General features: G+C 40.4%; 1 protein-coding gene across 1 annotated transcript in view; it reads left to right on the top strand.

Moving 5' to 3' along the window:
- fgd1 (FYVE, RhoGEF and PH domain containing 1) overlaps positions 1-9299 on the top strand; it is a 32217-nt gene extending 22918 nt beyond the window's left edge. Inside the window, exons 16-18 of the mRNA XM_080764008.1 lie at positions 130-288; positions 3733-3882; positions 4517-9299. Coding sequence (XP_080620134.1) covers positions 130-288; positions 3733-3882; positions 4517-4789 — 582 coding nt within the window. The 3' untranslated portion in view covers positions 4790-9299. The remainder of the gene's footprint in view (positions 1-129; positions 289-3732; positions 3883-4516) is intronic.
- The last annotated feature ends 3100 nt before the right edge of the window (positions 9300-12399 follow it).

Genomic DNA, 12399 nt, shown 5'->3' with positions numbered 1-12399 from the left:
TGTGATGTGTTTGTGATGCTTGTGTGATGTGTTTGTGATATTTGTGTGATGTGTTTGTGATGCTTGTGTGATGTGTTTGTGATGCTTGTTGTGTTGTATGTTTCTGAAGACTGCGTTGTTATGTTGCAGGTGGTTTGTGGGAAGTGTTCAGAGTTCCGTGCGCGGCTGTCATACGACAATAACCGAACCAATCGCGTGTGTATCGATTGTTACACTACACTGGTCGGAGTCCCACCCTCCCCTGCCTTACTGACCGGTAGCACACAGAGGAGGCGGTCCATACTGGAGGTTAGTGTAACCTTGTTGTGTGTATCCCTCTGTGTGTATCATGTGAATATTTCTAAGGCTTCACTCACACCTTTCGATCTAGCATACAACATTGATGCATGCTAGATGTAAACAAAGGGTAAGTGTCATGGCCGCCCCAATGCATTTCCAATGGAAGTCACATGGATTGACACAACATTTATGTTGTACGGCTTTCGGCTGTGTTTCGACTGCCCCCCCTCCCCCTCATACAACAAAAATGTTGTGTCAAACCATGTGACTCCCATTGGAAATGCATTGCGAGCTTGCATCAGTAAACAAGTCTCATGCATCAGCTATATATACATCAATCTGTTGTGAAGGTGTGAGTCAGGCCTAAGTAACATCCAACAAAGTTTTCTTTGAGGTTTGTCCAGAACAGCCACAGTAATAGAGCATGCACATCCACTCTATAGCCCAGGTGCTGGACAAATGGCAGTACAGGAGAAAGGAATAGAGTCCACAACACTGGTAAGGGAAAACTCAGCATCACTGGTTTATTAATGCAACGTTTCGATCACTGGGATCTTCTTCAGGAATAGTATGACAGTATGACATAGTATGACAGAATAGTATGACATAGTATGACAGTATGACATAGTATGACAGAATAGTATGCACACCCATTTCCTGTCATACTGAAGAAGATCAGTGATCCCAGTGATCGAAACGTTGAATTAATAAACCAGTGGAGCTGAGTTTTCCCAGTGTTGCGCACTCTATTTCTTTCTCTTGTCCAGAACAGTGCCTCATATTTGCCGACCAATCCCTTGGCAGACGCTCTCTACTTGGTATCTTTTGCAAACCAATATAAGATCTGCAAACTCTTTTGAAGTGGAGAAAACAAGATGAGTTTGAAGATCCGAGAGATCCGCACTGTGAGAGGCAGGTTACTCCATGTGGACAGCAGTGAGTGTAGCCCACAGCAGTGTTTCCCAACCTGTGTGCCGTGGCACTTTAGTGTACCGTTTTGTACCAATTGGCCAGGTGTGCCGTTTGATTTGAACAGAAGTAGCCTCTGTACCCAGGCTTTTATTTTAGTTGAAAACAAGTAACTCCGACCCTCCACTACAGGGATCAGTGGGCTGCCATGCGGTCCCGGTTTTACAATTTGCATCATTGTTGCCCATCCCCACCAGTCTAACGACCCTCCATAGAAATGCTAACGTATGGCTTTGTTTACATGAGGAGATCACCTACTCGTCTGGCATGTACTGTATCAAAAAACACCGCTTGCCTCTGTGCATTCCTAACCTCGCGTCACCAGGCTTTCAGTGCGTTCCTGCTGGTGAGTTCACACGTGCAGTTGAAACGATGCAAAACGCGTTGTGAGTTGATCATGTGGAGCCTGCTTTTAGCTGGTGTCGATCTTTAAAGCTGACCTACAAGCCCACACTGTTGCAAAAGCGGCTGTGGTGGGCTTACAAATCGCCGGGGCAGAGCTACTGCATAACAGTAACGGCAGACGAGACGACATTCACGACGCAGAAGCAGATTAGCCGCGCCGGGTCCTTCATGATTCACGTTTGCTGTTGTCATATCGTAAATTCATAATTATATAAGTTTCTCAAACGTAACTTTCAAGTGAACTTTATGAAAACTTTAGGGAGAAGTCTTTCTCGCCTGGCTGCGGTGAACAAACACGTGTGATTCAGTGTGTCACAGACACTAGCAGTGAAGACGTTCTTAACTTTCTGTGTGTGCACTGACTGCACAGCATTCACTCAAACTTTGTTGATCATGCGTGACGTGATGGAAGCATTTGTGTTCACATTGGTAGGTCAGGAAATAAAATATATTAATATTATATTATTATATTATAAAACTAGCTATGAAAAGTGTGCCCTGGCAGAAAAAAGGTTGGGAAACACTGGCCTACAGTATGTGTTGTGACAGAGTTGAGAAGGAGGTTATTTTGAGTTCTATCTCTAGGGTTCTCTTGGCTCCTACCTGTTCTCTCCTGTGTTTCACTGGTGTTGCTGCTAGAAGTCTTCCAACTAGTTGGAACTTAATGGAGCTGTTGTTTTGTTACCAGACTCTTGATATCGTTGCTGTCTGGAGGAAACCTCTTAACTCCATTTTTGAGGTTTTTGATTATTTAGCATTTTGCATAAATCACTGCTATTGAACACCCTTTACTGCTTGTAGATCTGCCACTTTTAAAATATGTTTATACAATTGAAAACTTGAAATTCTGCATAGTACTTTTACTTTTGGTGAGGGTTTGATGAGGTCAGTGTTGTGAACTTCATATATGGAGATACAGATGATAAGGTCAGATCATGAATGAATTCTGTACTGGCTATATATGGAGCGTGTCTTGAGTGTACAGGGTTTGATGAGGTCAGGTCAACATATGGAATGAATTATTGCAACCGTCGGTCGAAGTTTACTATGAAAACCTGCATCTCCCGTCAGTCACGCCTCATGACACGCTCCATATATGGCCAATACATAATTAATTCCATATGTTGATCTGAGGCGTGACTGACGGAATAATTCATTCCATAGAATTCCATGCTAGAAGGCTTTCTTACTTTTATTTGTAGTTGTTATGTCCCCACCAAAGAGGTCCAGGTGTTATTTTGTGCAAAAGTGCATTATTGGCTATTTACCCTAATATAAGCCCTCAATGGGGGTTGGGTTTTTGTGCTAATTCGCTTATTTCCATCGAAATAAGTAGTAAAGTGTGCCGCTAGGGATCCTATTTACATTATGAAGAAAGGATATATATACAAAATAAATAGATTTTTGAGCGATGGAAATAAGCAAATTAGCACAACACCCCATAGCCCCATTCAATTCAATGCAATTCAATTCAATTCATTGAGGGCTTGAATTGGGGAAATTGCCAATAATGCGCTTTTTCACAAAATAACACCTGGACCTCTTTGGTGGGGACGTAACAACGACAAATAAAGGTAAGAAAGCCTTCTAGCGTGGAATTCTACTTTCTGTTAAGTCCTTATATATACGGACCCGCCACTAGAGAATGCCTTATTAGCCAGGTCCGTATATAGGGACCCCAACTATACGCCATGTAAATAATGGTTGAGCCCACTTATACATTCTCTTATACTTTTTTGTGAACAATTTGAACTACACTTTGTAGTTTGGCTAATGTCCTCTGGATACCGTACAAAAACTAATAGAATACGAACATCACTTAGTAGAGGTGCTGGGTTCAAAAGTGACATCAGAAAAAGAGAAAAGAACCCGCGCACTCATCTGCTCCAAAAGTTATACTTTATTGACCACGTTTCGAGCCAAGGCTCTTCATCTGGTCAAAACTGTTTGGACCAGATGAAGAGCCTTGGCTCCAAACAGATCTAGCACTCAATCAGTAACAATAACTTAACATTGTCCACGTTTTTCCTCTCTTTTTATCCATGAAACCAAATCTGTGTGTGATCTATGTCTCCATAGAAACAGGCATCATTGGCAGCGGAGAACAGCGTTATGTGCAGTTTCCTGTACTACATGCCGGAGAGAGGAGGGGGGAGGGGCTGGCAGAAAGCCTGGTTCGTTATCCCAGACAGTGAGCCACTCGTACTGTATGTTTATGGCGCTCCACAGGTACTTCATAACACTACTACACATTATATACTCTGTATATTTATCATTTATATCCGATAACTATGTAGGCTACTACACATTATATAGTCATATATTCATTATATAGCACTGGTTCCCAAACAGTGGGTCGGACTCATATGTGGGTCGCGAAGGAAAATTCCCTTTATTTTTTGTTTACTACTTTTCGCTTGTCATTTTTATTATTTCAAAAAAATTATAGCTTACACCTGACACCCCTACTGGGGTATAGGCTGTCGACAAAGGGTCCTCTAGAGTTCTCGGTCACTGGCATTCTTTTCTATCTGCGACCAGGTGCATCCCAGCCTCTTGGTGTATAGGTTCAAAACAAATTAAAACGTTTTTCAAAAAAATCCATTAATTAGAGGGGAACATTTTTGATTATGTCTTGACCAAACTGCTCCAATGCACAATGTATATACAGTACGTACCTTGATGCCCAACAGAGCTGGAAATAAATCAACTGAACTGAACAGATGTGTAGTATTACAGTAATACACACTGTAATGTACCTACGTAATATGTAATGCATGTATGTACACATATACTCCACACAGATAATAGAATAGTTTCCATTCTTATTATTAATGAATATTACGATTCTGTTTTATTCCAGGATGTCAAAGCTCAGCGCAGTGTGCCTCTGATTGGCTGGGAGGTTTCTCTGCCAGAGTCATGTGACCGCCTGGAGCGTCGCCATGCTTTCAAGATGAGTCAGAGTCACCTGACCCTTTACTTTAGCGCTGAGGGGGAGGAGCTACAGCAACGCTGGATGGACGTCCTATCACGTGCAGGCAGGGGGGAGGAGTTACTGATCCGTGGGTCAATCGAAGAGAGCCTGGAAGAGGAGGGGGAGGAGCTAGCAGCAGGAGGGGAGGAGAGCATTTGAATCTATTGGAGGAGAAAGATGACGTAGAGTAATTTCTATTGGACAAGGAAAACAAGCAGCACAGAACTTTAAGGATGAAACATGCTGTTTAAAATACACAACAAAAACCAAATGCAAACAGAACATTACTCACATACGGCAACACACCACACGCATGCATGCACGCGGGGACGGACACACACACATGTGCGCTTGCGCACACAGCCACACACACATACACAACATCACACGCACAGGTGTGTGTGTTTAGATGTTGCATGTTTATTCTCACCTTCTCCGTGATTTTAGTCCTGCTAGCCACCGGATGGCACTAAGGATGGCAATGTCAGTCCAACTCTCAAAAGATTCTATGGCTGGAGATTGCCATGGAATTTCCTGTGCACCATCGTACTTCCCAGAGGATAAACCTCACTGATTTTGGTGACCCCATGGGCCTTATGCCAACATTTCCACTTGCACACAAGATATCTCATAATGGAATGGGGGGCCTCTTTAGACTCTAACCCTCTATTGTGAGCAGTAATCAACACAAAAACTACCTGACAAAATCTCTCTATCACTCTCACTCTCTATCGCCCTTGCTAAAACAGAAAACCTACATTTTTATATCAAGATATCCGTATTCAGTATAGAATATTGATTTACCGTCCTACAGAGATAAACCACACTATTGACGGAGTAGTGAAAGAAGTGACGTTAGTTAGTTCATAATTTAATCAAATATATGGTATATTTATTGTTGATATGAAATCTAAAAACGCAGGCCATGAGCTCTGACCGTTAAAACAGAGGAAGTACTTCCTGATGATTGTCTGTCTGTTTGTAGCACAGTTAGGTGTTATTGAATGACAGAGAGGTTGTAAACTCACCATGTTGGAACCAAGATGGACAGATGAATACACAGACGGGTGGACAGATACCAGATAGATAGAATAGTGGTCACTTCCCATTGTTGACTGTTGTGCTGTGGAGCAGTGGGAATGATACAGTCTGTCTCACAGAAGGGTGCTAATTTGAGTCCCTCCGAAAAGAGAGGAGCAAAACCAAGAAAAAACAAGGAGAGAACATTGAAGAACAGAAGAGCATTCCTCTTTTCTTTCTCCCCCGACCAGGACGGAAGCCTGCAAGGTTTATAAACGCCTGTTGAAAGTCCAAATGTCCAAACTAACTTGGGATCTGTGAAAACGAAGATAAAATGACTTCACCTGCACTCCTAAGATCTTTTTCATACCCCTTACATTTCCAAAATGTAAGGGGCCCTTCTGCCCTCCATAAGGCTTCAGATTGACTTTTGTATTCGCTAAATTCCCTCAATATTATGGACTCAAATGTAAAGTTTCCTTTCTTACTGGATGACTGGTGAGTTTTACTGGTTGACTGGTGTATTTTACTGCCTGACAGCGTTTAATATGACCTCCAAGCCACACCCTCATTTGGGTGTTCAAGAAACATTTCCCAGCATCCCATGCTCTGGACTCTGGAGCGCTAGCACCATTTTGTGCACAGCTTCTGTGCTCTCTGGGGACGCATGGTGGTCAGACAAACAGAGGTCTCATTAAGCAACCTTTTATCTACGCAGACCAGGAATTATGATTCAACCAAAATTGTATTTTATCTCTGATGTTTTTGAAACATTTAAATGTCTTTTGGGACCGAGAGACAGCTGTTTGTATACGTGAATGAACACAGTCCAGTCAGCACATTGCGATAGCAACTCTAGCCCTAGTAATTAGCCATTTGTAATAAAATAAAATAAATGTTAATAGTAATAATAATACTATATAATATGAAAATATGAATCAATTGAAGCTCCATAATAACATCAGAAGTCCATTTACATTGTTGCACTTTTATATTCTAGTCATTCATTTTTACATTCTACTAATTTCTCTCTCTACTTCAACAGCACAGTAATGTTCAAGTCCTAGGTCAGCGACATTACAACCACAAAAGGATCTGATCCTAGATCAGTAACATTATAATGAACCTATAGTAAAGAGTGCGTGGACCAGATCCTGTGTAGTAGAAGAGATGGGAGAGGTGGAAGTATCATAGTGACTTGCTCTCCCTCTCTCAGTGAAAACAGAATATTAATGTTATTATTCTATATGATATGCTGTTAAAACTTATTATTAATGTTATTCGATATGATGTATGTTTTGGCGTGGTCATTTGATGCCAGTTGGTTAATGATGAAAAAAAAGAGAAATGTTTGTAAATATTATTTATTCTCACTTGGGACTCACTGAGCTGCTAATGGCTAGACTAATGTTAGTTGTTCCCATGGAGGCGTAGGTTGTTCCTCTCCTTTATGCAGTTACGTTACATGCTGCTCACTAGAGCTTGCACAGTCAAGGCTAGACCATCAGAGTCTACACTCCTTTATCCGTAACTGGTGGTTTTATATTACAGCTGGTCTTTATAGAATGTTGTCCATGTCACTGTGGTGATGTTATAGAGAAGATATTGTTCTACAGTGCACAACACAGAAACTGGATTCTCTACATGTCTCTGGTCCAACTTTGACTAACTGCCTATATGGTTGTAGTCTGTACTGGGAATGTGTTTACAGGGTAAACCAGGCTTGGGATGATCTGATAAAAGGTTTTGGGTTCAGTGGCATATATTATGGAAGGGTCTGGACCCCGTGGAGGCGCTATAGCTGAATTCCGTTGTGCTACCCTCGGGACATGAATTATGAGAATATGGTGAACATTAGCCAGAACATTTTATTTAAAAAAAGAAACTCCCAGTGATTAATGTTTCATGTAACTTTTTCTCCTCTTTTTTCTTTTCTCTATTTGTGTCTGCGGCTTGGTTTGGGAACCAGGCTGAGCATGTGTTGTCTGGTTTTAACCATTTCAGACTGGTTCTGTGGTGTGCATGAAGAACAACAGTGTTATATGGCTATTCTCTTCAATTTCAACAATGTGCCAAAAAGCCAACACAACGATACAATCATTGCTGCGTTTTATCATTTTTACAGTACATGACTTCATTTTTAATACCAACGCATATGAGTTTATAACCATTTATAACCGTAGTAGTGAGAAAGAAGACAAATTATTCCGAAATATTCTCCATAAAAATCAAACTATGAACCATATATTGATGGTTTCAATTTCCATTATTAACATGACCTTTTCCCTCTGGCATTTATGAAGTATAGTCTAATGTAATATAATATAATCTGGATCGTGTGTAAAATTACAGTTGACTTGAAATCCGTCATTACAGTGGTTTTAATGTTTTCATTTGTCTCACTTGTTTTATTTTTACATAATTTATCATTTTCAATCTTTAAAGTATGTGTATATTACTGTTATTATTTGTATTATTATTAGTATTATTATTTTGTTTTGAAGACGTTTGTTTGATCCAAATATGGGTGTGTTTCCTGAATATGCTATACTTTCCAGTATTGATTTGAACATGTCTGGAGTATCTGGGTTATTGATGTAATGTTGTGTTGCATATAACAACTGATTTGGAGTGAAACTGAGCCCAAACGTCATTGAGGGCTGAGAGGAAAACAACACGCCATTTTTTTTAAAAGTGTAAAACAAATCCTTGGTTGGGTTATTTTTAACAGTGTAAAAAGTTTGTACGATAAAAAAGAAAAACACCAGTAGTGTTAGTATGTTTATGACCATGTTGCAGTGGAGACCATGTTTCCTACTTGGTACAAATATGAAGAAATTAATGTTATACGGGATGAACGTGCATGAATAATGTCAATATTAATATTAATATGTGCATATTAATATTAATATGAATGTTAATGAGGCCATCTAGTGATTGCCAGTGTTGGTACTGTACAGTATGAATGATACCGTGCTCGTATGACTTGGATCAAAGGCAATCAGAGGATGTCATCATCACATGGAGTTGCATCAGCTATATAGGTCAGTGGTTCTCAAGGCTCTTGAGGTCCAAGGGGTCCCCAATGCAGCCAAATGAGATCAAAATCAGTTTAACCACTTTAACTAGATCTGCTATTTTTTTAAACTGGTGGGTGGTGGTGGTGGTATATATTATATACACATCCTTTCAGATGGAGGTATACCGGTACGCAGCCAAATACATATCATTTTTAGGGTCCGTTAACAGGAAAACGCCTGAGAACCACTGACCATGAGATTCTACACTATATACCAGTACATATGTAACCCTAACCAATGGGCTGTTTACTACCCTGTGAGTGCTGTTCTCATGTAGACATTGAAAAGGTGGTAATTTTAGACACTTATGTTGACTTCCTCATTTTATAAACAGGAAATCTGATCTGATCTCATCACAGAGTTAAGACAGCCTAACATGATCTCTATCTTTTTTTCTCTCTTTTTTTTTTTCCTTTTGTGAATATGGGAGGTTATTATAATTTTTTATTATGGTTATTCTTATTGTTTAGTGGCAGGCCACTGGTTCCATCCTATCGATGTCCATATTATGATGATGATACCCTGTACAAAAAATGTTTATGATGTAAAACATCAAATAAAAAGAACAAAATAAATTCTCTCTGTTATTACTTTGTCCTATACAGAGTCAAACAACACAACTATTAAAGTTGTGAAAATGCTATGTTTATCTTCTGTTGTACAGAAGTAGTCCATCATTTAAGAATCTAGAGGGTTTGCAAGATGTGCTAACACTAACAGCATCACAAGTTCACAACACAAGAACAATAATACTGGATATGGAAATGCTAATAATAACCATGTTTGGACAACATTTTTAGGAGTAATATATGAAAAATCTAACAGATCTGTGTTGAACACAGTACTATAGATAGAAGTATAGTAGTGTATACCGAATTGCATGCAGGTGTATGGATACAATCTTAATGTGTACGAGTAATATAATGTAATGAAATGTGTTTAGCAAAACTGCCTCATGGTGGTGCTATAACAGGCCGTAGAATTTGGGGCAGAGGTTCATCATTGGCATCCAAGGAGTGTGTGCAGAGTTAATTCAATTGGTATGGGCCAGGCCAACGCTCGGACACACACACACACACACACACACACACACACACACACACACACACACACACACACACACACACACACACACACACACACACACCTCTATCTTCTGCTTCCCAGCAATAATGCAGCAGACACAGTCACAGTCTGGATTCAGTGTTTTTACTAGAGACCACCTGAGTAAAAGACACAAATAATAAATAAAGGCAGGTCAGAACTATATGTTTTCTCCAGCTCCTGTCTCTTCAAAGCCCAGCAAAGATGAAAGATGTTACACCAGTGTTGCAATGACATGAATTGACTACAGGCTATTTAGGCTATTTTTTGTCTGAATTTCCTCCTAATCTCCTGACATCAGGCATATTTGTGTTGAACCTATCGTTTTATGAAAACTTAAAACATACACAGCCACGGGCCACCACCCTTATGTAAACACGTTTTTGTGCTTTTCCCTATTTTATCCTCTTAGCAGATTTTGTATTGACCTATAGGCCTTTCCTTGAACTATTACTGTACCCATTCCATTCTGCAAACTGTTAATACATTTTTCAATTAATCAATCAAACCCCTTGTAGCACGCCCAGCCGATACCGTCCGGCCAGTTGATTGGACAAATAGCCGAAGACCAGTGCAAGTTAATGAGGTCGGCCGATGGCTGATCCTGCGGGTGACGTAACTCGGATTTCCCCTTTCATTTCCCGTCAAGAGACTGAAGAGAGAAGAGGGGTGGGTGAGAGCGAACCGAGCGAGTAGAGTAGAAGCTCATTGGCTGTCAGAATGCCAACCCAAAGCCCCATTGGCCCTGACAGGTTGACATGCGCACTCATTCCTCACTATGACCACTAGATCCCATAGTTTGTGGCGGCGGCCTGCCCATTCACTTTGATTTCACTGCAGCTGGGGAACATTATAGTTTATTGTAGACAGTTAGATCGGCAGACACCATGGCACACACCCACAAACATAAACTTTCATTTGTACGTTTATTAATGTATTTATTTACGCTAGGGGTCTAAATATGCTATTTCCTCTATATGGTATTTGATGACTTGAGAATTTGAGGATGATGCATGGTTGTTGCAATATTTCTGAAAAAGGGCAAATTCAACATTTTTTCAGGCTCAACCATATAGGACAGGGGTTCCCAAAAGGTAGATTGTGATCTACTAGTAGATCACAAAGGTAGACCACATGACATGTCCCTAAAATATATATAATCTATCACTTGAATTAAGGTGACTTAAATTGATTGACATAAAAAGGGCCTGTCAGCTCAAACCCACAATGCAATACATTGTTTTCAAGAGTGTTGCACACACAAACGTATTTATACAAGAAAAACTATCAATTCCATTCTCCTCTCTATTTCCTGTTCCAAGCGTGTCTTATGTAACTATTTCCAGCAAAGGGATAATAATTATTTTGGTCAGTAGATCTTGTTGAGCTGGTCATTTTGAAAGTATAGGTCTCAAGTCCAAAAAGTGTGGGCACCCCCTGATATAGGAGGACAGGGGTATTTTTCAATCAGTGGTTGTAATATTTTAAACCACTTTGCAATCAGGGATTATTCATGGGTATTAATTTAGTTATGATTTGTTATTATTATGTTGTCCATCTCACCAAACTAACCAACACTTTGGTCCCAAACAGCATATTAAGATTTATTGCCAGGGACCCCTATAGGCCTACAATATTTTTTGTGTTATACCAGTAGGCCTATATGTAGAAAGTACAACACTTTGCAATTAGCAGGCTACATATATACAATTATATACAATGATGCTAAAAGGAACACAAAAAGCCTTGTTTCCATTATGGTCCTCCCGTGTGATTGTTCTTGATAGTTAAATGGTACAAGTGATTTGACGCTATATTAATATATTTAGTGGGGAGTCTGGGGACCCCCTGGAACCATAGAGTAAGAGTTATGCTTGGAACTTCAACCCCCTTAAAGGACTGATTTATGTGTGTGTGTGTGTGTGTGTGTGTGTGTGTGTGTGTGTGTGTGTGTGTGTGTGTGTGTGTGTGTGTGTGTGTGTGTGTGTGCGTGCATGCGTGCGCGCGTGTGTGTGTGTGTGTGTGTGTGTGTGTGTGTGTGTGTGTGTGTGTGTGTGTGTGTGTGTGTGTGTGTGTGTGTGTGTGTGCGCGTGCGCGTGTGTGTGTGCATGTGCGTGCCTGTCTGTGTGTGTGTGTGTGTGTGTGTGTGTGTGTGTGGGGGGGGGGGGTTACTTATCCATCATTTATACATTATGGTTAATTAGTGTGGACTTAAACTGTTTTTCTGTAGTACTCTTATTGGAAATAGGGGGAAACAATTAGGCTACTGACTCTAGTCTGTACAAAGCTAAAGCTCATATGAGTCATGAAACGAACAGAGTTCAGTTTTATAGCTAATCTGCACAGCAACAATGTAACCTATTGATGGGGGAGTTAATTTACCAACCATGCTTGCTGAGTCACTGCCTGTCTTGTTTGGCTTTTGCGCACCTGCCCTTTGGCCTCAAAGTGCCCTTTTCCTGCCCAAGATCCGTGGCCCTTTTCATGTTTATTACATGGTACTGAGAATCTATTGCTTATTTTACTCCATGTCCAATGACATAATATGGGCCAAGTTATTTATTG

Source organism: Protomyctophum bolini (assembly GCF_963924005.1).
Source record: "Protomyctophum bolini genome assembly, chromosome: 5".
In the NCBI taxonomy this organism is placed as follows: Eukaryota; Metazoa; Chordata; class Actinopteri; order Myctophiformes; family Myctophidae; genus Protomyctophum; species Protomyctophum bolini.
The sequence above is the reverse complement of the archived record's forward strand: the minus strand, read 5'-3'. Positions and strand labels throughout refer to the sequence as shown.